This window comes from Hylobates moloch, unplaced genomic scaffold, assembly GCF_009828535.3.
Source record: "Hylobates moloch isolate HMO894 unplaced genomic scaffold, HMol_V3 SCAFFOLD_7, whole genome shotgun sequence".
In the NCBI taxonomy this organism is placed as follows: Eukaryota; Metazoa; Chordata; class Mammalia; order Primates; family Hylobatidae; genus Hylobates; species Hylobates moloch.
In genome coordinates, this window is record NW_026652282.1 from 53,873,832 (window position 1) to 53,900,525 (window position 26,694).

Here is a 26,694-nt window from a genome sequence, read left to right on the forward strand (position 1 = left end):
GAGGAGGAGAGGTGCTCTGCTTTTTAGAGTTTCCAGTTTTTCTGCTCTGTTTTTTCCCCATCTTTGCGGTTTTATCTACTTTTGGGCTTTAATGATGGTGATGTACAGATGGGTTTTTGGTGTGGATGTCCTTTCTGTTTGATAGTTTTCCTTCTACCAGACAGCACCCTCAGCTGCAGGTCTGTTGGAGTTTACTAGAGGTCCACTCCAGACCCTGTTTGGCTGGGTGTCAGCAGCGGTGGCTGCAGAACAGCGGATATTCGTGAGACCACCAATTCAGCTGTCTGATAGTTCCTCTGGAAGTTTTGTCTCAGAGGAGTACCTGGCCCAGTGAGGTGTCGGTCTTTCCCTTCTGGGGGGGTGCCTCCCAGTTAGGCTGCTCAGGGTTGAGGGACCCACTTTAGGAGGCAGTCTGTCCGTTCTCAGATCTCCAGCTGCGTGCTGGGAGAACCACTACTCTCTTCAAAGCTGTCAGTCCTTGGCAAAGATTTTTAAAAATTATAGTATCCTGTTACTGAGGATACAGTGTAATGTGCACTACTCTTGAAAGTTTACATTGGGGTAACATTTCAGAAGGGAGATTGACAATGTGTATCAATATCACTAAACATTTTCATCCACTTTGATTTTTTAATTCCACTTCTAGAAATTCATCCTAAGGAAGTAATCATAGATATATTCAATGATTTATGTACAAGGCTATATAGTACAACATTATCCATAATAGAAAAAAGACGAATGCAACCCAAATGCCCAAAGGTGAAAACGGTCAAATTAGTTATGGCAACTCTATAAGATTCAGAGCTTATATAGCCATTAAAATCATGTTTTTGAAGTATTTTGATAAGATTGGAAAGTGCTGATGATGTAAAGTTAAATGAAAAATAAGTCAGGCTCCAAACCATATTAAAAGGATAATTTCAATTTTATAAAATAAGAAAATATTCATATGTATGCCTATATATATCCCTACCTATCTACATATACTTATATGCCACAAAAGAAAATGCCCTTAATATAAAAAAGTACTGATTTCTGCATAATGGAATTATAGTGACTAATTTTCCTTTCTATGCTTTTCATAGTTTTCAAAATATTCACCATTGAACATGATTTAGTTGTGTATATTTTTAAAATATATTTTTAATCATAGAACTAATACATGAATGCATTCTCATTATAAAATATTCAGATAGTACAGATAAACAGAAGTCCCTTTGGTTTTCTTTCAATCTCAGTTTTCTTTCCAGAGGTAGTTCATCTTATTGGTTTGGTGCGTTTCCATCTAGACGTCTTTCTCTGTATTTGCATTTACTTTCATATAAATCTATTACTTTAATACCTAAAAATTGTTATTTGTTAACTTTATTTTAAAATAAAAAGAGAGAGATGGGTAGAGAAAAAATAAAGCGATGAAAGGGGAATGCAAGATTGGTGAGTGAACCAGGAAGCAATGGTGTTTGGAAGTCAAATAGAGTTTTAAGAAAAGGATGGTCTAAGCGGTCAGATAGTGCAAAGGGTGAGAATAATGTTTGAATCCCATCCATATTTCCATTCCTCACCCCTGAACAGCTAGGAAGTCTTCATCTGGGTGAGCAGCTAGGCAGACTGGCTTGGATGTTGTTTTGAGATGCTATAACTAGAAGGTTTTATTGTAGACTAGAAGACAGCCCAATATGGGAAGTGCCAGAGGAGATATGGTTTGGAACTCACTTTCTTTAATTAACCTCTGATTCTTGAAAGAATGAACAAAAGTTGTTTTTTTTTTTAATCTGTAAACAAAACGTAACTGTAACATTTACTCGAATGCAGCCTGACTCAGTATCCTATTGCTCCACAGGTTTTAGCTACTTTTCCTTAATGAGGATATGGATGCTTGACATTACAGCAGATAATTCATAACCTTCATATGGCTAACTTCTTAGGTTGGAACACATTAAATAAAGAAGTAGCTCAGAGCAAATGAAGATATGATGTCAGGTTTGGGACCTTCAGTGAAAATGGAAGTGGTCAGTCACTGCTAGTTCCATTCATTCAATTGTAAAAGCTGGCTACTAAAGTACAGGAGCCAAGCTGCAATGGGAGATGGACCTAACATGCAAAAGTGAAGTGGAGAAAGAGACTTGAATCAGAATAAGAGAGCATCAGGAGCTAAGAGAGGAGGTTTCTGAGTAGTTGCTGGAAACACCTTCATGGTATCAAACATTTGCATATTTTAGGGTGATTGTGTGTTAACATATTGTTTTAGCTAAGCTTTTGGGAATGAGGCACAAGGTCAGGAAAGAAAGGATTTAAATTATCTATTTCTTTTGATAGTGTCTCAGTCCATTTTGCATGTTAAAAAGGATTACCTGAAGCTGGGTCATTTATAAATAAAGGAGGTTTATTTGGCTCATGGTTCTTCACGCTATGTAAGGAAATATACCTAATGCTAAATGACGAGTTAATGGGTGCAGCAAAACAACATGGCACATGGATACATATGTAACAAACCTGCACATTGTGCACATGTACCCTAAAACCTAAAGTATAATAAAAATAAAAATTTAAATTAAAAAAAAAAAAAAGAAGCACGGCACCGGCATCTGCTTCTACTGAAGGCCCAAGAAAGCTTTCAATTATAATGGAAGGTGAAAGGGGAGCAAGTGTGTTACATGACGAGAGAGGGAGCAAGAAAGAAAGAGAGGAGGGGTGCCATGATCTTTTAAACAATCAGCTTTTGTATGAAGTAGTAGACCAAGAACTCACTCATTGCTGAGAGGACAGCACAAAGCCATTCATGAAGGATCTGCTCCTATGACCCAAACACCTCCCACTAGGTGGCACCTCCAACACTGGGGATCAAGTTTCAACATGATATTTAGAGGGGACAAAAATTCAAACTACATCAGATAATATGAAAGTTGTTGGAGGTTGTATTAGTTTGCTAGGGCTGTCATTATGAAGTACCATAAACTGAGTGACTTAAACAACAGAAATGTATTGTCTCACAATTCTGGAGGCCAGAATTCTAAAATCAAGGTGTCAGCAGGTTTTTTTTTTTTTGACTATGAAGAAAGACTCATTAAGGAGTGTATAGGAAGTGAGGAAGTAAAGAAAGTAGATGTTGGCAGGAGTTTAAAAATGCTTAGCTGTTGAAGAAGACAGATAGAACAAGGGAGAGCAGTAGCTTGAGGGTCACAGGAGAGAGAAAGGAGAGACTTGAGCATGGTTTACATGGGGAAAGGAACAAGCAGAGGAGAAGTAGAAGACCCAGGAGGAGGAAGAGGAAATTCAAATCTGGCAAGAAATGGGAGAAAGTATGAACCTTGAATTGGAGTAGGAATACTTCCCCCTCTGAGGCTCAAGGGCTTGGTAGATGTGGATAAGGAATGGAATTTTAAAGGATGAGAGCCTTTGTAGAGTAGTGGTAAAAGGAATTTTCAAGATAGACTGCCTGGGCTCAAATTTCAGCTATGATGTGTGGTCTTCAGAAAGTGATATAATATCTATGAGCTGAAGCCTTAGTTGTTTCATATATACAATGGAATTAATAGTAATATCTGTCTCATAGGGATTTTGAATTAATGTATTTTAAGTGCTATGCAAGTTTTTGCCAATATTATTCTTATTCTGTGAAATTTGAGTTGAATTCAGTTGTTGAGAGTGAGGAGGTAAGGAACAAATGAGGCTTGAGGAGTGTAGTGAAAGTTTGGAATTGTCACCAAGAGGAACAGTATTGGAAGCTATTGAACCAAACAGCACTGAGGACACAATTGAGACTGGAAAATAGAAATTTGAAGAAGCAGCACTACAGAAGGCTGTACAGTTTCCCCCAGCTGTGTTCAGCACATCACAGTCTAAGATCAGAGGAGGCAGATTGTAAGATACACCTAGGGAGGTTAGTGGTACCCAAATTTAGTGGACATGAGAATCACTTGGAGGGATTGTTAAATTGCCCGTAGGTTGCTGAGCCCATGCCCAGAGTTTCTGAATCTTCAGGTGTGGAGAGATTCCCAACAATTTGCATTTCTACAAATTGCTAAGTGGATTCTGATGCTGCTGGTGGAAGCAATAAACTTTGAGGACCACTGATTTACAGGAAGTTATTATGGGGTGGGAGTGGTGAAGGGGATGCATTGTGTAGAATAGAGTAACGGGCAAGAAGACATGAGAGTGCAGGATATTTGTAAAAGAGTAGTTCAAATGCTGACCATGGCAGTGAGGGAATTTGGACCAGATAGGGAAAAAGATGGACTCAGGAGGGACCTGATAAAAAAGGTAGAGGAGAGTAGGGATCTTCACAAGGACATAGCACTTATCCCAGCTTGTAATTCTACATGGTTTTTTTGTTGGTTTACTTGTATATTGTTTCCTCTCCTGACTAGATTCTAAGAGGACAGGCACTATGTTGTTTTGTTTATGAGTCTCCAACACTCAACATGTAGTATGTGTTCAATACAGCTTTGTTGATTGTATGAGGGAAAAAATTGCATGCTTTCACCTCTGACTCTTCTTTAAGCTCTCCTCATTCCTTGAGATTCAGACCAAGTCTAAACTCTAACACTTTCTCCGGTGATTAATACCTCTAAACTCCTGTAGTTGTTTAAGTCTTACAATATAATTGACTTTTTTGATGTACAGTTGTATGAATTTTAACACATATATAGATTAGTATAATCACCACCGCAATTAGGAATTAGAGCAGTTACTTTCTTGCTATCCCCACCCTCTTTGAACCACTTATCTGTTCTCAATTCCTATTGTTACATCTTTGCTAAAAAGAAATGCATATATATGTATATATTATTTGATTTACATAGTGATATCTACATATAAATGGAATATATTTATGTATATAAATGGAATAATAAAGTATGCAATACTTCAGGATTAACCTTTTTCACTCAGCATAATTCTCTGGAGATTCATCCAAGTTGTTGTATGTGTCAATAGTTTACTATTTTTTATTGCTGAGTAGAATTCCATGGTATGAATGTACCACATTTTGTACAACTTTTCAATGTTAAAGGGAATTTAGATTTTATCCAGTTATTAGCTCTTATTAATAAAATTACAATGACTATCTGTATAGAGGCATTGATTGATTGATTGATTGAAGCAGAGTCTCACTCTGTCACTTAGGCTGGAGTTTAGTGGCACAATCTTGGCTAACTGCAACCTCTGCCCCCCAGGTTCAAGTGACTCTCATACATCAGCCTACTGAGTAGCTGGGATTACAGGTGCCCACCACCACACTAAGCTAATTTTTGTATTTTTAGCAGAGATAGGTTTTGCCATGTTGGCCAGGCTGGTCTCAAACTCCTGACCTCAAGCGATCCACCCACCTTGGCCTCCCAGTGTGCTGGGATTACAGGTGCTGTGCAGAAGCTTTTGTGTGAACATCATTCACATTTCTCTATGGTAGATACCTAGAACTAGGATTTCTGGATCATATAGTAAGGGGATGTTTAACTTTATAAGGAACTGCCAAACTTTTTTCCAGAGTGTCTGAACCATTTTACATTCCCATAAGCAAAGTGTGAGTGATTCAGTTGTTCCACATCCTTGCGAGCATTTGGTGTTATCACTGATTTTTAAGGCCATTGTGACAGGTATGTAATGATATCTCATTGTAATTTTGATTTCCTTTTTCTAAATGGCTAATAATGTTTAACATCTATCATATGTTTATCTGTCATTCTTATATCTTGTGAAATGTCAGTTCAATTTTTTTTGCCTATTTTAATTGGGTTGTTTTTATTTTGTTAAAATTTAAGAGTTTTTTATGTATTTTAGATACAAGAGTGAAGCCTTGACTACTATGGTCAGTCCAGGGCTCTGTGAGGAAATTATATTTAGGCTGATACTTGAATGTAGCATAGAAATCAGCCATATTAAGAAAGTTACAGGACAGCTTCAACTGCAAGTGTAAATACCTTGAGACGGGAATGATCTCAGTGTATTTAACGAATAATAAGAAGACAGTGTGGCTGTAGCATACTGAGAAAGATGAAGAATAATAAGAAATGAGTTTGTAGATATAAAGAAGGATAAGTAAGATCATGTAGAGTGTCGCAAGCCATGGTAGGGAATTTTTATTTAGTTTTACAGTGAGGAGCTGTTGCAGAGATGTGGCATGGTTTACTTTGTATTTCAAAAGGTTACATTTGTTGTTATGTAAAGCATATGTTATGAGAGGAACAAGATAGGTGACTATTGTAGTTTTATCGGTGGCAGAAGATAATGGCACAGACTACGGCGGTAGCAGTGGAGATGGGTAGAAGTGGATAATATGGGATATAGTTTTCAGGTAGATCCCTCAGAATTTTGATGATGGATATGAGATATGAGGGAGTGATAATAATCAAAGATAACTCTTGAGTTTTTGGCTTACATAACTGGTGGCACTATCTATTGAGATAAGGAAAACTGAAGAGGAGAAGGTTTGGGGGAAAAGTCAAATATTTATTTTTAATATATTGAGTCTGAGATAAAAATTAGACAAATGGAGGTGCCAAGAAGGCAGTTGAATAAGCCTTGAACTCGATGGAGAGGTTGGGGACAAGTTCATGCAAACAGAACAACATTACAAAAGATACAGAGCTGTGAAAGTATGAGGTATGCCCAGAGGTGTGCAAGTAGTTAGGTTTGACCAGTATATGTTTTGCAGAACTAGAAAAAGTAAGAGATATGACTGAAAAGGCAGACCAGGGCTGAGTTAGAGAGGGCTTAGCTGATGGGGAAATTTTTGAAATTTATTATTTGAATATTAGGGAGCCATTACAGGCCTTTGATAAAAGATATGACATGAACAAAGAAAGATTTTGGAAAGATTAATATGGCATAGCCAAAACAATGTTAAAAAAGAAGAAAAACGTTGGAGAACTCATACTTACTGGTTTCTAAACTTACTACAAAGCATAGAATTCAAGATTGTGTGGCATTGGCATAAGGATAGACAGATCAATAGAATAGAATTGAAGATCCAGAAATAAACCCTCTCATTTTTGGTCAATTGATTTTCAACAAAAGTGCCAAGACCTTTCAATGGAAAAAAATAGTCTTTTCAGTAAATTGTGCTGAGGCAATTGGATATCCACATACAAAACTATGAAATTGGACCTCTAACTCACAACATACAGAAAAATCAACTCAAAATGGATCAAAGACCTAAATATGAAAGCAAAGCTATAAAACTTAGAAGAAAACAAAGGAGCAAACCTCTATAACCTTGGATTAGGCAATGGTTTCTTATATACAACACTAAAAGCACAAGTCAACAAATAAATTGAAATACCTTAAAATTTAAAATATGCTTTAAAGGACACCATAAAAAAGTGAAAAGACAATCCACAGGATGTGAAACAATTTGACAATCATATATCTGATAAGGGACTTGTATCCAGAATCCATAAACAACTATTGCTTGATGTCATTGTTATTTGACAATGCTATTATCAAAAAACCCATAACCCAATTTAAAATGGGCAAAGGATTTGAATAGACATTGCTCCCCAGAAGATGTTAAAATGGATATTAATCACAAGAGAAGATGCTCAACATGGTTAGCCATCAGAGAAATGGAAATCAAAACTGTAGTGAGATAACACTTTTCACATGCTAGGATAACTAAAATAAAAGATTTTTAAAAGCAGACGATAACTAGTTTTCATGCAGATGTTGAGAAATTGGAACCCTAATATGTTGCTGGTGAGAATACAAAATGGTGCAGGTGCTTTGGAAAGCAGTTTGGCAATTCTTTAAGTGGTTAAACGTAGCATTACCATATAACTCAGGAATAAATGAAAACATATATCCACATAAAAACTTGTACACAAATGCTGATAGCAGCACAATTCATAATAACTAAAAAGTGGAAATGACCCAAATCTTCATCAACTGAAGAATGAATGAATAAAATGCGGTGTATCTATTCAATGGAATATTATTTGGCAATAAACACTAAGTATTGATATGTGCTACAACGTGGGTGGACAATGAAAATATATTAAATAAGAAAAATTCAGTCACAAAATAAAATGTATGATATAATTCAATATCTATGGAATGCCCCTAATGGACAAGTCTATAGAGACAGAAAGTAGAATATTGATTACCTTGGGTGGGGTGGGGCAGGGGTAGATGGGTGGATTAAGGGATGAGGGCAGTACAGGATATTTTGGTGGTAATGAAATGTAAAATGAATCGTGGTGGTTACGAAGTTCTGGTAATATACTAAAAACGTTGAATTGAACATTTTAAAAGGGTGAATTTTATGGTACGCAAATTACATCTCAATAAAGTTGTTAGAAAATATTAATATAGCATTATTTGGAAGATGAATTGGAGAGGACAAGGCTGGAGGCAGAGAAACATGTTAGGAGGCTTTGTAATGGTTGAGTTAAGAAAACAAGGGTCTAAACTAGGGCAAGAGTAATGATAATTGAAAGGAGAAGAGGATGGTTCTAAAATATACTGTAGAGGTAGAATCAATAAGACCTGCCATTTGGTTAGATGTTGAATTACGAAAGTGAAGAAGTAAAGATTAAAGTTTTGAGTCTGAATAAGTAAAAGAGTTACAATGTTACTTCTAGACAGACACTGAGAGCACAGATTGGGAAACAGGGTGGTTTTTCAAAGGAGGGAAGTGAGTTCATACAATCTGTTTTCCTGGTGCTGTCAGGGCAATCTTTAAAAGATATTCAGCATCTAATTGAATATTTGGAGTTGCAGCTTAGTAACAAGGGGAGTCTGGCTGGAACTAAGTATTTAAGAGTCATTGATGCACAGATCATAGTTGACATCAGAAAGGTGACTAAAGTTTCCAAGGAGAGAGTATGGAAAAAGAGAAGAGAACTGAGACAGAACTTTGTGCAAACAACTGCATTTAGGATATAGCAGCTAGAAAAAATAAACCAAAGCAGAGCACCCCACCCCACCCCCGCCCCGCAAAGAAAAAGATGATATTAAAAGCAGAGAAAAAAAGTAGCAAGGCTGCCTTACTAGAGGATTGGACCTGGGCCTTTGAGAATAGGGAAAGTAGAAAAGAAAGGTTGAGGGTGTCCCAGGAGGGAGAAGAGCAAGGCCACAAAAATAAAATGATGGAGGAATGATGAAGAAAGGCCTTAAAGAAGATGGGATTCACCCACCACTGCCTCTTGGGGAGACCTGGAAATTGAGAGAAATTTCTGACCCAGTGCAACTGGAGGTTCCTTGTTACACTTCTAGGTGAGGTGCTCACTTATCAGTGGAACATCCCGGAGAGATCTGGCCCTGGGCCCAATGACTCTGCTTGTGTTTCCTGGATCTATTATTCTGCAGTGGATCCCATCAAGGTAAATACAAGATTGGCTACCTGGAGGTGAGTCAAACTCCCTGGCAAAAAGAAGCTATTAACCAGGTGTAGTAAGAACTTACTCCTGAGATTCTAGAGCCTAGAATTTGGGGAACATTCCTCAAAAGCTAGACTTATTTTAATAGACAGGAGGAGGGATGAAGGGAATGGGTAGCACCAGATATTTGTCATGAAGATTTTCTTCCTTATCTTCATTTTGGATCTATAAAGCAACATGTTCTCATTATAAAAAAAAAATACACAAACAAACAAAAAACACAAAAGAAACCTGGGATTGGTTGTACAGATATTGAGGTTCTAGTCCCAAATTTGGTTATAGCATGCTTTTAGAGTGACTTTAAATAAGTCATTCTGCCTCTGTTTTCTCATCTGGAAAATAGATTTATCGATCTAGCCATCCATCTGCAGCCAGCCATTAGTAATCATTTATTGAGTGCCTACCACATTTTAGGCATTTTTCTTGGTGCTTTGGATGATATAAATTTAAGATACATTTCCCACCTTCAAAGAGTATGGTCTAGTTGAGCAGGAGGGAACCTGGAGAAGGCATCACAATGGGAGGTGCATGTACTCTCAGCCTTAAAAGCTGAGTCACATTACGCCATCAGATAAGGGATATGATGATGGGGAGGGCATTGCAGGCAGAGGAAACAGCACAAAAAAAGACACTAGGTTGTAAAAATGCTTGGTAGGCTAAGAGGTCAATAAATAGTTTAGCCTAGATAAAGCATAGGTCAGATAGTGCATCTTAACTAAGTCCCAAGATAATTGTTAGAATGAATTCAAATAACATAGTGGGGTACTTATAAATGTAAGATATCATGAGGAAATGCTGAGAGGCACAGTGGGCTTGTATGAGAAGCTGGCTCCCTGCAGAGTACTGCTACCCAGAAACAACTCCATCTCTTTCTCTCTCTCCCACTTCCTCCCTTCCTCAGGACATGTATAGTGGCCTGGTGGGGCCCTTGGCTATCTGCCGAAAGGGCATCCTGGAGCCCCATGGAGGACGGAGTGACATGGACCGGGAATTTGCGTTGTTGTTTTTGATTTTTGATGAAAATAAGTCTTGGTATTTGGAGGAAAATGTGGCAACCCATGGGTCCCAGGATCCAGGCAGTATTAACCTACAGGATGAAACTTTCTTGGAGAGCAATAAAATGCATGGTCAGTAATAAAAAACCTACTCTTCTTCCAAAGCAGTCCCTACTGGTAACATAGGGATATTTAATAGGCCTATTGCTACCTAAGGGAACATAATCCCAGAGAGGACATGAACATGGGAAGGTGAAATGGGGATGAGTTAGAAGCATTTCCTATTATTGTACATTTACACATACAAAGGCAGATATGTGGTCCAGGTTAGATTGGGTGCCCAGAAAGCAGGAAGTTGACTCTGTAAAGTTGCCATGATGATACCAGCAAATTTTAACATATTAGAGAAGGCAAAACGGTCGTGTATGACCTTCAATATACTTGTCAAGCTGACTGCTTAGTGCCCCTCTATTTTAAAACCTTGAGTTTAGTCTCCCAATATCATCTTATTTATTTACCACTCTAAATTTGGGATCTGTTATTTCAATGGATTCCAATACAGGCCGATGAAAGCTTGTATTTTAGTCTCTTTTTAAAAGAGTTTCAATTTATAGATGGAAGAATTGAAGAGAGCTTCAATCCAGTGAGATTCTCAATCCAGTGAGAAGCATACTGGATTTATGTCAGATACAAGGAAGAACATTTTGGTACTTGAATGGATTTTGGAGAGAAATTGTGCATCAAAGCCTTCCTTTGCTTGAGAGATCTGTGTAGCTTTTCAAAAACAAGAGAAAGAGGGGAGGGCGTAAGTGCAGTAGAATGAAGTGATCTTCACTATTCCTTCTAGCCCAAGATTTCTTTGATCTGAGGATGAGGAGTATCTTTGATAGTGATTCTGATGGAACTAAAAAGTAGTATATTATTATCCCACAGATTTTAGCTATTTCTCCTTGATGGAGTGATGAATGATTCACATTAGAACAGATGACTCACAGACTTCACAAGGCAGAAATTTCAGCACCTGTCAAAACAGAGAAATGGCCCAGGACAAAAAGGGAAAGAGGACACAGTTAGGTCCTGTTAATGCAGGGGTTTGGCTAATGCTTACTTTCTTCTGTTTGTTTATGTGTCTATCCACACTCTTCAGGTATAAATCTACCTACCTATCCATCTAGCAGGTGTTTGTTAAGCACTTTCTGAGTGCTAGCCCTGGAGATATTTGCATCTGAGGGGTAAATAAATAACATCCCTCTCTTCCTTTTCAGGTTCCTGAACCAACTGAGAAAGAGAGATGCTTAAGATCAAATGTGAACCTTATTACTAAGAAGGCTAATTGAAAAACTGATTTCAGTTCTACAACTAAATGGGCTTACTAACACTTCTCTGGCAACAGATAGACATTTCCACCTTGTCATTGACATAGATGGGCAGCAATACTCTCCTCTTTGGCAGAGGGAGAATCACACCCCACAGTGAAATGATGAATCGGCTATTGCCCATTTCTGTGGCCTGATTGATGAGGGAGAGAAAAGATCAATAAGAGGCTGAGTTGATCATATTTAGTTTCCTCTCTGAAATCCACAGTTTGGTAGAGGTAGACATAGAGACAGATTATAAATGATTGCTTCCTCTCTTGGGTAATAAAGTGGAAATTATCTTCCCTCTGTAAGAACATGAAAAGTGGGGGGAAATTGTCCAGGGAAAAGTTCTGGAAGTGTGAGTTATTATAACAATGAGTAGTTTGATGTCCTTGGAGCATAGGTTGTGGCCTGGGAAGAGACCCATGCATTAATATCATTATTAATTCCATGCATTAATATCATTATTAATTCTATGCATTAATGTTATTAATTCCATGAATGTGGCAGGTCTTTTTTTTTAACATTTATTGTAGGCTCAGCTGTCTACTGGGTGTTCTGAAAAAATACAAGGAAGCTATAGTAATGCAGTGCATACATACATTCTTTCCTGCATATTAGGAACCTATAGTCTAATTGGGGATGTAAGCTTTCATGCATGAAAAGACAGGTAAATGTAGAAGACAATTTCTTATGAGTTTCAATGAGTCATGCAGACAGTACTGGAGGAATTCACAGGTGGAAGGGGATGCAGGGGATGAGAGGTATGGAGAGGAACTAGGAGATCAGGAAAGTCTTTCTGGGGGAGTGAAGATTTGACTGGGCTTTAAAAAATGGATAAAAGAAGGCAGGATTTCTAGTAGTGAATCTTAGAAACACAAGAACACAAAGAACATGCATGGACCATTTGAGGGATGGTGAAGAAATCACCCCAATTGGAATAAATGTGTTGGGTAGTGGGAGATGAGTCTAGGAAGGTGGTTTGGAGTTATATTTTGAAGGATCTTGTTGGGTGAGGTAAGGATCCATGGACTTGCTCTTTAGAGCAGGAGAGAGTAATTAAAATATTTTAAGCAGCAGAATGATGTCATCAGATTCAGTCACTTACAGAGATAATTTTGATAATATCAATGTAATAAGATACCTTGAAGAGGGACAGATGGAATAAAGATGAGACAAATTAGGAGCTCATTGCTATCTTCGGTAAAAAAGATTAGGCCTAGGACAGTGGCAATGGTAAGTCCAAAGGAGAGATGTAAGAAGCTTTTTCTTTTCTTTTCTTTTTTTTGGCAGCAATCAATGGGAAACTCTATGCCAACCTTAGGGGTCTTACCATGTACCAAGGAGAACGAGTGGCCTGGTACATGCTGGCCATGGGCCAAGATGTGGATCTACACACCATCCACTTTCATGCAGAGAGCTTCCTCTATCGGGTGAGCTGGAAAGTGGGCTGAGTCCCTCAAGGATGATTAGAACAGTGATTTAACAGCAATTGAGAGAAAAGGTAATAGTGTGGAACAGATAACAATTAGTTAAAAGAGCAGAGGTCTAGTACATGGAGCACTGAGCTGGAAATTCTAGTCTGGCTGTATATCCTAGGGTCAATAACTTCCTGCTAGGCCCTAGCTTTCCCTTCTGATGTGGAAGAGAAAAATGGCCCGTTTATCAGTAAGGAGACAGAAGGAATCAATATCAAGTCTCAATCAAGGACTTGAGACTCAATGAGCAGTGATTTTTAAGAACAAGGAATTTCAGAGTGGCATCTCAGAATTGCTGAAAGTCCTTAATCTGTTATAAGAAAAGCTTCAACTTAGGGGGTACATGGAACAATATGTAGATTTTTAAAACAGTTTAGTCTTAGGTAAAGGAGGAAGAGTTGGGGGCATTGATACAGACTTCAAGATTTAGAAGTGCTGAAAAAGACAATGGCAAAGATAACTTTATTTGAATCAATTTCTAAAGGAAGTATATGCCTCATTCAATAGGGATCAAAGCTTAAGCCAAATTCCCCATATTTTAGCCTGCTGAAAATTATAAAGATATTTGTTTGAACCCTCTAAAGTAACCTAGAAATTCTTTTACTTTGGGACACTTTAACAGGAGAAAGTCACCTCTGTTGATTTAGTTTCTATGGGTGGGTTCATTGGAGATATGAATAAAGTGGGCTTTTTTTTTTGAGATGGAGTCTCACTCTGTCATCCAGGCTGGAGTGCAGCAGTGTGATCTCAGCTCACTGCAAGCTACGCCTCCTGGGTTCACACCATTCTCCTGCCTCAGCCTCCCGAGTAGCTGGTACTACAAGCACCTGCCACCATGCCCGGCTATTTTTTTTTTTTTTTAGTAGAGACAGGGTTTCACCATGTTAGCCAGGATGGTCTTGATAAAGTGGACTTTTAAAGCCACTTACTGGTCTCAGAACCTTGGAGTCTCAGCTCCCTAATGTGGACATCAAAATTTTTTAGTTCCTGAAAGCTCTAAGATGATTTTTATACCTTTCACTTCCTCTCCCTCATTCCCAATCTCTCTTGCAGAATGGCGAGAACTACCGGGCAGATGTGGTGGATCTGTTCCCAGGGACTTTTGAGGTTGTGGAGATGGTGGCCAGCAACCCTGGGACATGGCTGATGCACTGCCATGTGACTGACCATGTCCATGCTGGCATGGAGACCCTCTTCACTGTTTTTTCTCGAACAGGTAAGTCCTAACTTCCCCAAAACGATCATCTTCTAACACTTTATCTAGCCTATAGGAACCAGATAATACCAAAAAGCCTCTTGATTGTCTCCTTCTGATCCCACAATAAGCAGGTCTTAAGAAAGAGCATAGCCTCCCTCTAGGTATTGCCCCAACCAGTATTTCTAATCCTCCATTGCACCTGTCCCTCCATTGCCCCAACTGATATTTCTCATCCCCTGACACCTGTCCCTCTCCAAATCACTTCAAAACCTGTTGAGCTCACATGAGTTGACCCAGCCTGAAACTGGTTTGGCTCTATGCATTGAAGCCTAGTGCAAGCCTGCTTCTTTTGAAATAAATTTAACTTATATACAAATGTATTACTTGACTTCATTAGAGTAACTGATTATTTCAAGGAATATTGTTAATTAGTCTTTTTAAAAGAGAATAAAAATAATTCTAATAGTCACCCATTAAATTGATTTGTTCTGTGGGGTTGTGAAAGGCAATTCTTTCTTTTTTTCTTTTTTTTTTTTCTTAGAATCAGGGTCTTGATCTGTAACCCAGGCTGGAGTGCAGTGGTGTAATCATGGCTCATGGGAGCCTCAGATTCTTAGACTCAAGCAATCCTCCCACATCAGCCTCCTAAGTAGCTGGGACTGCAGGAATGTGCCACCACCTAAGTCTATTTTTTTATACTTTTTGTAGAGAAGGGGGTCTACCTATGTTGCACATGCTGGTTCTAAACTCTTGGCCTCCTTCTGCAGCAATCCTCCCGCCCTGGTCTCCCAAAGTGCTGGGATTGCAGGCATAAAGCACTGAACCTGGCCTAGTTTTTATTTTTGAGGCAAGGTTTTACCTAGGCTGGTTTCAAATTTCTGGGCTCAAACCATCCTTCCACATCAGCCTCCCAAGTCACTGGGATTACAGGAATGAGCCACCACATCTAGCAAGACAGTTCTTTTTGGTTTTTAAATATCTTCATCGAAGGCTAGAAAGAGATATTGACCTTCAATTACAGCTTATCTGAGTTACTACCAAGGGTGGAAAAAACTTTTTCGTTATATTTTATATGGAGAGGGAGCACCTGGGACAATTTGTTTGCCAGCCACTCTTTGTTCTTTACCAAAAAATGTAGATGGGTAGGCTGTGTGGCTTTTGTGTCTTTGGGTAATTAAAGGGTCAAATGTCTTACTTCTTAAGGTTCTTGACCTGAGTCCAGTCCCCAACACTATTTGCCTTCCAAGAAGCCCTGTAGAGCCTTTTGGGACCCATACAAATCAAGGTTTTTTTTTTTTTTTTTTTTCTATGCTTTTAAAGAATATATAGTCACCATTTAAACAAAAATGGTATTCTGGGGTTGTCAGTCATTGGCATTCTATCAACAGGAATAGTGAATGGGAAAATGTCTTTGAATATTCAAATAGACTTAGCAAATGTGGGTAGAGAATACAACTCTTCTGTTTACCCTCAGGGAGGGAGATGAATGACTGTACATTATGACTTCCTATATAATTTAAAAGATTTATTCTCTATCAACTAATACTGCTAGAATGCAGCTTCCACTTAACTACTCAGGAGCTATTCCCTAGCACCCAGATTTACAGAAACTTCTTTGTTGTGTTGTAAGTACATAGAACAAAAGTCAAGTGATCAACTGATACATCATCAGGGTGATATAGATCCAAGACAACAGGTTTTCTCTGTATGTAGTAATGGGTTATCCCAAATATGAACCATCCAATATATGAGACCATTTCAATACATATTGCCGGGGTACTTCCATGAGGAAGGATAGCTCATATCTCTCTGTGACAATGAGCCAGCCCATAAATCTTTTCTATTTGCCTTTTTGTTTTTTTATAACCCGCTATGGCCTAATTTCATATTGTTTCAACTCCATGTGTGTTAACAGGCCAACAGGAAGGAAGAGTTAAAAAGACAGAGGGAAAAGACTAATTTTTGGAACAAGGTTTCTGATAAGGCAGCAGGGAATGAGAATCAGAGCTAACAGGAAATATTAGCGCAAGAGTGGATTAAAGTCATCTTTCTACTGTAAGAAGAAAGAAGACAGAAAATATAAGGATCAAGGTGTAGGTTTGACCAGGGGGTTTGACAGACTGACAGAATTTCAGCCTATGGTCTTTCTCTGCTCTCTGACGGAGCAAATAGAGTCATCTGCTGAGAATGAAAGGCAGGTGATAGGGTACAGGGCTTGAGAAAAGTGGACAAAAGTTTGAAATAGCCACTCTGGGGGATGGGAAATAAATAATTATCCCCAGCCAGCATTGAGGGCTTAGTTGAAATTGGACACAAAGAATATTAATCTTTACAATTTTGTGATTTTCTCTAACAGCATTAAGCATACCAGACAAAATACAGGGAAATTACAGTTACTGGAGTTTTGGTAGATTATTGCAACACTCTTGGTAGTAGTTGAAGTGATAGACCTTGGAGTCTCACTTGGTCAGGAATGGAAGAAAAGACAGGATGAAGCTACTAGGTTGAGGAAAAAAAATGAAGATTTTGAAAGCTAGAGGTCTCATAGCGGGGAGGATAACAGGTTTTTTAAATAAAGTATATTAGAGCACTGAAAGGATGGGAGGTTGTTGTTAGATTTTAGATTTCTGAGACGTAACAATTCTTGATAACAAGGTTAATGTGACCATGGGAATGGTTGGTAGAATTGGAGTAGACATCAAAGGTATTGGAGTTAGAAGGGCCAGAAACTGTGAGGCTTGAGTATTTGATGGGTCAGCACCCATGGTTGGAATTAAGGGAGAGGAAGACTGAGCCAGGTACTAAAGACTTCCATAAATGAAGATAACTGCTAGCTAACAATAACAAGAAATGATTGTAGTTCTAGCCAAATAATATGAGCCTCAAAAGAGATATATTTTTACAAAAAGAGGAGGAACAATGATCTCAAAGAAGTACTGAGAGGATGTAAATGAAGTATGGTCCTCAGAGAAGAACTCAGCTTTATTAAATCAAGGAGAGGAAGAAGTGTTCTGAGAAGATGTTGAATGTGTAGAGAAGTATGTTTGACAAGGAGCAGGGATTTCCTGAAGGAAGTGTGGCAAATGGTTGGAAATAGAGCAATAATGGGGATAGAGGAAATGCCAAGAAATGTGTAAATAATAGCAGAGGGGTGATTTACATTTTGGACTCCAAGCCTGTTCTCTTGCCCATATTTCATGTCACTGTTCAAAATCAAATCAACATACCAATATTGACTTTGACTATAAAGTAGTAAATTCTACCTTTCTTTTGCTTACTTTATCACAGAGAAATTTCTGCAACCAATGTTGACCTTTCATAGGGGGCCTATGGATTGGTAGGAAGAACAACAAGGCTAACCTCTTGTCTTTTTTCCCCCCAACCAGAACACTTAGGCACTATCACCATCGTCACCAAAGAGACTGAAAAAGGTACGTAAAATGATGCACAGACTGGGTAGTTATACGTAGTGTGTCTGTGTGTGAGGTTGGGTGAGGTACCTTTAGGGGATGGGACTTATGTGACTGAAAGTTAGAACACATCAGCAGAAAGTATCTTGAGACTTCTGCAAGACTTCAGAAGCCAAAGAACCAAGGTTTAGCTTCCCTCAGCAAGTTTATTCTCTCTGGCTTCCACCCCAAACCTCCTGAGTTGGGGAAAACAGCCTCCTCCGCATTTAAAGGCTGCTGTCTTAGCCTCTCATCTAATGTGTGAGGGGGGAAGAAAATTCTAGATACTAGTTGAAAATCAAATACTGCAGGTTCTCACTTCTAAGTGGGAGTTAAGCTATGAGTATGCAAAGGTATACAGAATGGCATAATGGACATTGGAGACTCAGAAGCAAGGAGAGTAGAAGGGCAGTGAGGAATAAAAAATTACCTATTAAGTATAATGTACATTACTTGGGTGATGGGTGCCCTAAAATCCCAGATTTACCACTATACAATTCATCCATGTAACCAAAAACCACTTGTACTCCTGAAGCTGTTGAAATTTATATATATATATATATATATATATATATATATATATATATAAAATCTAGGTCCTGCTGGGTTGGACATGGAAAACTTATAGCACAAATATGAATTCCCGCTAGGGACAGTGTGAGACTAGTTCAAACACCATATGTTCTTCAACAGCTATTTTTATTGTTGCCTCTTTCCCTTTCATCTATGGAATACCAAGGAGTTAAACCTTGGGAACCAGCCATTTCTGACCTTGAATACTGTAGAGATTATTTTTCTGTGCAGCCCAGGTCCAAATAGTGTTGTTATTCTCCACCTCATTTGTCTCTGGACTGGTAAAGATCCAGAAAGTTATGAGCACTAAAAGGAACATTAGAGATAATTAGTAGTTTAGTCTGAGGTTTTATAGCTGTTTGGAGAAGTCTTAATGATCTGCCTAAGTATCTCATGAACTGTTAACCAGGGGACCAGGATATGTCCTGGAGGGGGTGAAGAAAGGTAAGGTGTGATTGTGTGGGTGGGCTTTCAGGCCATGTCTCTTTCAACCTGAGCAACTAAATTATTTTATATGTATATATAATTTTTTAAAATATTTAAATATTTTATATATTTTAAATATTATATATATTTTAAATATTTAAATATTTTATCTATTTTAAATATATATATTTTAAATATTTAAATATTTTATATATTTTAAATATTATATATGTTTAAATATTTTATATATTTTATATATTATATATATTTAAATATTTTATATATTTTAAATATTATATATGTATTTGTGTTCACACATACTTTGTGTGTATATTTGTATATATACATACATATTTTGTGTACATATATACATTCCTCATAAGCTCTCATTTGTTAAAAAGTTTCCACAATGGGGAAAAAAGCCTTTGAAACTGTTGTTCTAATAAAACCCAATAATTTTCTACATGAGAAGCTGAGAAATTGAAAGTGATTTGTTCAATGTCACAAAAGGAGTATGTGGTAGAATGTAAACTCAGAACCAGAAAGTTTTGAGCTTCTATTTGAACTCATTATATTCTGTCTTCTCTCAGTTGTGTTAGAACATTAATTCAACCAGTTATACAATCATCAAACAAGTGTCAGGTACCAGTGATATCAAAATAAGTAAGACATAGTCGCTATTTTTCAGCGTCTAAAAATGGAATGAGGTACAGAAATAATAATGCTGGATGCTGTGTGCTGTACAAAAAGAGTAAACAATAATAACAGTTAACATTTATTGGGTACTTCCTGTGTGCTAGGTGCTATACTAGATATTTTATAAGTATTAATTCACTTAAATTTTACAATATGCCTCTGTGTTAGGTATGGTTGTTATTCTGATTTTATAAAAGAGGGAACTGAGGTTTAGATGGGAAGTGAGGGATTCGGTCACTTGACCCAACGTCACACAATAAGTAAATTATGGGGGTACAAGGTACAGGTGCTTGGAAAACATAGAGGAAAGAACAATTAATTGTCTAATGAAATCAAAGAAAACCTTGCAGAGACATGTAATATTTAAGGTAGGGCTAGAAAGATAAGGAGTAAAGTGTGTTCAGACAAAGGGATTAGCATGAGCAAAGTCTTAGAAGCCTGAAAGGGGATCACTTTTTATGAGGAGGAAAGAATGAGTTGCTATGGCTGAAAAGTAGTAGATAGGACTAGAAGGATAGATTAAAGCCTGGTAGTGAGAATTGGAATGTCTGGTTTAAAAGTCTGAGCTTTTCTCTGTAGGCTAATTGGGAATCATCAAAAGTGTGTATGCCATGAACTAACAATCAGATATTTCACTTGGAAAGGTCTATGTGACATCAGTGTTAACATCACCCGAAGAGGTAAGACTGGACAGCCTAGTAGCAGGTTCTTGTCATGGTTTAATTGTCAAAATTGCTATTGATAAGCTGGATGATTGAGTAAAATTTCTTTCTGAAGTTTCCCTTATTGCCTCCAATTCTACCCTCTGAAACCATACGGAACAAGTCAAATTCATCCTTTTTTATATCACAGTCCTTTAGGTATTTGAGAAAATGTATCAAGGGCCTTCCCAATATGAGTCTTAGCTCTTTCCATGAGTGGACTGGGGGCTTGGTGATTCTCAAGGACCCTTATAGCTGTTACATCATGTTTCCTTGATTCTCTAACCTCTAAATCTGTCTTCATCAGCTGGTTTTGTGAAGGATAAGGACAGGTCTCCTGTCCTATTTGGATTGACTTGTTTTTTTCAGGTGATGACTATAGATACCTTTTAGAGTACTCCCCATCCCAGGATGCCCGTTTTTTTTTTTCTCCATTTCAGCAGTGCCCCCCAGAGACATTGAAGAGGGCAATGTGAAGATGCTGGGCATGCAGATCCCCATAAAGAATGTTGAGATGCTGGCCTCTGTTTTGGTTGCCATTAGTGTCACCCTTCTGCTTGTTGTTCTGGCTCTTGGTGGTGTGGTTTGGTACCAACATCGACAGAGAAAGCTACGACGCAATAGGAGGTCCATCCTGGATGACAGCTTCAAGCTTCTGTCTTTCAAACAGTAACATCTGGAGCCTGGGGATATCCTCAGGAAGCACATCTGTAATGCACTCCCAGCAGGCCATGGACTAGTCACTAACCCCACACTCAAAGGGTCATGGGTGGTGGAGAAGCAGAAGGGGGAATCAAGCTTATCTGGATATTTCTTTCTTTATTTATTTTACATGGAAATAATATGATTTCACTTTTTCTTTAGTTTCTTTGCTCTACGTGGGCACCTGGAGCTAAGGGAGTACCTTAGTATCCCACATCACAAATTTCAACAGCTACATTATGTTGTCTTCTGACACTTGGAAGGTCTTGAAATTTCTAGAAATATATCCTTCTCACAAAGTAGAGACCAAGAGAAAAACTCATTGATTGGGTTTCTACTTCTTTCAAGGACTCAGGAAATCTCACTTTGAACTGAGGCCAAGTGAGCTGTTAAGATAACCCACATTTAAACTAAAGGCTAAGAATATAGGCTTGATGGGAAATTGAAGGTAGGCTGAGGACTGGGAATCCAAATTGAATTTTGATTCTCCTTGGCAGTGAACTACTTTGGAGAAGTGGTGAATGGGTTGTTGCTGCCATGAGCATGTACAACCTCTGGATCCAGAAGCGCCTCAGGAAAGCCAGTTCTCCAAGTTCCTAAACAGTGGCACTGAAAGGAATGTTGAGTTACCTCTTTGTGTTTTAGACAGCAAACCCTATCCATTAAAGTACTTGTTAGAACACTGAAAGACTGAATTTGGTGATTTTTGACGGTCTCTGTGGCTTCTGTCACTGTGATTGAAACAGAAAACACTTAGTGGGTGAGTGAGTATAGTATGTATTTGTCTAGCCTTTGTAGAACCTACAAGTTTTTGTTTTAGAGATGAGGAAGCTGTTCCAGAGGAAGCATCAAAGAGTGCTGGGTACCACCCTACAAAAGGAGCTGTCGCATAAATGACAAAAATGTTCTGAGTGCCAAGAAAATTTGCCAGAGGGAGATAGAAGTCTGAGATGAGACTCAAACCTTTCCAGTGGGCCAGGGGAAGTAGGACCATATCTTATGGGTCCTTTTTGGCAGTGGTGGTGTGAAAGGTCTAGTTGCAACTTTGGGGGCTTCCTTATAGGATGGAGTCATTCTTTCCGGTATTTTACAGCAATATTCCTTTGTTACATGCAAATTTGAGCCTCTGTAAAGTATCGGTTAGAGAGCACAGATAAGCGATAAATTTTAGATTGGGTAAGATGGCCCACCCCACTGCTATATCCATAATATTGTACTACATGGCAAGTGGAGAACAGAGGAGGTATCAAGGAGAGAAAAGATGATAACTATGTACTGTTTTACACTTTAAAAAGCATTTTAATTCTTGATTGCATTTGGATTACCTCAGGGCAAGTCATTTTACATTTGAGTAATGTTATCCATTTATACATTTGAGTGAACAAAAGCTTGTGGACATTAAGTAACTTCATCCAAGACCCCTCAGCTAGAAGTTGAGCAGGGATTCATGTATTCATCTGTTTGACTCCAAATACCTATTTCATCCTCCTTTATCATGAAAACATCCCCTAATCTCCATCCACCTTTCCCATATTGATTCCAACTTTTCTGTCTGTCCAGCAATCTGTCTGTCTAGGTAGCAATCTCTTGAAGATAAAATGCAGAAACCCACAGAGCTGGTGTTCAGTTACCATATAAGTTTGGAGGGGAAAACACAATCCAGAGGCTATTATTCCTCTTGTTTTTCCATGGTCAATGGGTTTCTGGAGAGCTTTACTGAGAATTTCAGAAATACAATGTGGGTGGAAGGGGGATTTAGATGGCTAGTTATCCAAGAGTTAGTGTTTAAGCCATTGCAGAATCAATGATTTAGCAGCAGCAGAACTCTTTTGGCCTGCAGTTAACATGAATGTTAATGAAGACCAAGTACATGCTAGGAATTCCAGTCAATTAATGGTTGTAATTTACATGCAACTGGGAGTTTCTTAGCTTGGTCTCACTTATAAATTTAAGAGACTAGGAGAGGTAGATGAGATGGGATGCATTTCTTCTTATTTTGTAATCCTGCTCCAGGTCAAGGAATAGAAACTCAAAGCCCATGTATTTAGGAAAGAAATGCATTTTTGTGGTAAGTTTGCTCCAAGTAGGGATGCAGGTATCTATTTTTGACAATCAAGCGACATTGCCGTCTATTCAGTTGCTCAAGCTGGAAAGTATCAGTGTCAACACATCAGTGAGTCTCTGTTTTATCTCCAAAATGTATTTATCCTATTCCTTTGTTTCTATCTCCATTGCTATTCATTTGTTTCCATCTCCATTGCTACCACCTAAGTTTAAAACACAACCATGTGACCCAAAGCAATCTATAGATTCAGTACAATCCCTATCAAAATACCAATGATATTCCTCACAGAAATAGAAAAAAACATCCTAAAATTTATACAGAACCACAAAAGACACAGAATACCCATAGCTATCCTGAGGAAAAGAAAAACTGGGGAAATTACATTACCTGATCTCAAATTATACTGCGGAGTTATAGTAACAAAAACAGCATAGTACTGGAATAAAAGCAGTCACATAAACCATTGGAAAAGAATAGAGAACTCATAAACAAATCCACACACCTACGGTGAGCTCATTTTCAACAAAGGTGCCAAGAACATACACTGGGAGAAAGAAAGTCTCTTCAATAAATTATGCTGGGAAAACTGGATATCCCTATGTGGAAGAATGAAACTAGTTCCACTATCACTCGCCATACACAAAAATCAAATGAAAATGGATTAAATACTTAAATTTAAGACCCCAAACTATGAAACTACTATAAGAAAAAATTAGGGAACATCTCCGGGACATTGGTCTGGGCAGAAATACCTCAAGGAATACCCCACAAGCACAGGCAACCAAAGCCAAAATGGACAAATGAGATCACATCAAGTTAAAAACCTTCTGCAAAGCAAAGAAAATAATCAACAAAGTGAAGAGACACCAAACAGAACGGGAGAAAATATTTGCAAACTACCCATCTGACAAGGGATTAATAACTAGAATATATAAGGAGCTCAAACAAATCTACAGGAAAAAATCTAGTAATCTAATCAAAAATTGGCAAAATATTTGAATAGACCTGCCTCAAAAGAAGACATACAAATGGCAAACAGTCATATGAAAAGGTGCTCAATATCATCAATCATCAGAGAAATGCAAATCAAAACTACAATGAGATATCATCTCACCCCACTGAAAATGTCTTATATCCAAAAGATAAGCAATAACATGCTGGTAAGGATGTGGAGAAAAGGGAACCCTCACAAACTGTCGGTAGGAGTGTAAATTAGTACAACCATTATAGAAAACAGTTTGGAAGTTACAAAAAAAATTAGGGAGTGGCCAAGGTGGCTGACTAGAAGCAGCTAGTGTGTATTGCTCTATCCTTCATGGAGAGGAATGGAAGGGGTGAGTAAATACGGTACTTTAAATTGAAATATCCGAGTACTTACATTGGGACTAATCAAGTAAACAACTTGACCCAAGGAGAATGAAGAAAAGCAAGACAGAACAGTGGCTCACCTGGGGGCAACACAGAGCCAGGGGAACTATTGTAGCATGGTTCTTCCAAGTATCTTTACAGCCCTTAGGTCAGGAGATCACCTGGTGAAGCCGCTCCACTGCGGCCTTCAGTCTGAACATGCAGGGCTATGTGGAGTCTTGGCAGGGCATCTGCTCAGGTATGCTTGGAGACCCTGGGGCCTTAGCTATTTGGGTTTTTTGGCAAAAATAGCTGCAACTTGGGCAAAGTGGGAGGTTAGACTCCCATACATACCCCTAGGAAAGAGGCTAAATTTACAAGGCTGAGCAGCAACAGCCTGCAGTCCCAACTTCCATGGCACATGGCACGTCATGAGATATGATCCACTGGCTAGGAATTTCAGCCAGCCTCCAGTAACCGCATTGCACCCCTTAAGAAGGAGGTCCTGGGAGGAGGGGTAGACTTCCATCTTTGCTGTTTGGGTGCCTTAGTCATTCCAGCCTTCAGGCTTTGTAGAGTCCAAGCTGATGGGTGGCAGAAGGGATCCCTCAACACAGCCCAGCTGCTCTACCAAAAGGTGGCCAGACTCCTTCTTTAATCAGATGCCTGATTTCATTTCTCCTCACTGAGTGGGAACTTCCAACTGGGGCTCCCAGCCATTGCTGTTGGCGTTCTACAGCAAACAGAGATTTGTAACCTCCCTGAGATGGAGCTCTCAGAGGGAGGGGTGGGCCACTATCTTTTCTGTCTGGGCAACATATCCATTCCAGCCTTCAGGCTTCAGAGTGTCTGAGGCAACTGGTGTGCTGAAGCAGATTCCCAGCACAGCACAGCTGCTCTACCAATATGTGGCCAGACTGCTTTTTAAAGTGGATTACTGATCCTGTTCCAACTCACTGGGTGGGAACCCCCAACTGGGATCTTCAGCCACCTCCTACAGGTGTGTTTGGGCCAGCAACCAGCCCATATCTCCCTGACACAGAGCTCCCAGAGGGAGGAACAGACTGCCATCTTTGCTGTTTCACAGCCTTCACTGGTGATACCAGGTACTGGAAAATCTGAGGTGACTCAGGGCTGGAGCAGTTTCCAAGCATACTGCAGCAGCCTTGTGGAAAAGTGGCCAGAGTGTTACATAACTGCCTGTTACCATTTCTCCTTACCAGACAGATCCTCCAGACCTGGGACTCCAGCCACTTCCTGACAGAGCTATTGAGCCAGTAACAACTCAGAAACTCTCTGGACAGAGCCTCCAGGAGCAACTGAAAGCCTTTCTGCCACTGCCTTTGCAGTGGAATTGCTTTTGTCACTTACAGACTAATGAAGGAACAAAGACTCTAAGTGTCCTATCCACACCTCCAACAAGCTGCAGTGGACCAAAGGAGAGGAGGCAATTCTGTCCCCCATGAGTCCCCCACACACATCTACTGCTCATGACCAGAAAACCCCTAGCTTGGGCCCACAGCACAGGCATCCCATCCTGGGCCGATTGCACTGAGCTATTGCTGACCTGCATCTTTCTGAGAAGTATGGGGTTATGTAAAAAAGCCAAATCTCCAAATTATTGGCATCCCTAAAAGGGAGGGGGAGATAGCAAACAACTTGGAAAACATATTTCAGAATATCATCCATGAAAACTTTACCAACCTTGCTAGAGATGCCAACAGTCAAATTCAGAAAATACAGAGAACTCCTGCAAGATTCTACACAAGATTATTTCCAGGACACTTAATTGTCAGAAATTCTAAGGTTGAAATGAAAGAAAGAATGTTAAAGTCAGGAGAAATGGGCATGTCACCTAGAAAGGGAACCCTATCAGGCTAATAGAGGACCTGCTAGCTGAAACTCTACAAGCCAGAGTCATTTGGGGCCTACATTCAACATTCCTAAAGAAAAAAATATCTTCAACCAAGAATTTCACATCCAGCCAAACTAAGCTTCCTAAGTGAAGGAGAAATAATGTCCTTTTCAGACAAGCAAATGTTGAGGGAATTTATTACCTCTAGACCTGTCTTACAAGAGATCTTGAAAGGAGCACTAAATATAGAAAGGAAAGACTGATACAAGTGAATACAAAAACACACTCAAACACACAGAGGAGTGTTAATGTATAGCAACTGCACAAACAAGGCAACATAATAACCAGCTAACAACACAATGGCGGGATCAAATCCACACATATCAATGCTTGCAAAGAGCAAGTGTTGCAATCCTCAATTCAGACAAAGGGGATTTCAAACCAACAAAAATTTAAAAAGGCAAAGAAGGGCATTAC

The 26,694-nt window shown here is 38.9% G+C and overlaps 1 protein-coding gene across 2 annotated transcripts in view; it reads left to right on the forward strand.

The window, feature by feature from the left end:
• Positions 1-21,638, forward strand: part of HEPH (hephaestin) — a 102,554-nt gene extending 80,916 nt beyond the window's left edge. The window contains exons 16-21 of one of the 2 annotated variants that reach the window (XM_032757084.2): positions 9,211-9,317; positions 10,276-10,501; positions 13,021-13,160; positions 14,259-14,421; positions 17,790-17,834; positions 20,689-21,638. In XM_032757084.2, coding sequence (XP_032612975.1) covers positions 9,211-9,317; positions 10,276-10,501; positions 13,021-13,160; positions 14,259-14,421; positions 17,790-17,834; positions 20,689-20,921 — 914 coding nt within the window. In that variant the 3' untranslated portion in view covers positions 20,922-21,638. The remainder of the gene's footprint in view (positions 1-9,210; positions 9,318-10,275; positions 10,502-13,020; positions 13,161-14,258; positions 14,422-17,789; positions 17,835-20,688) is intronic. The other variant, XM_032757086.2, reaches the window with a different exon arrangement.
• Positions 21,639-26,694: the final 5,056 nt, after the last annotated feature.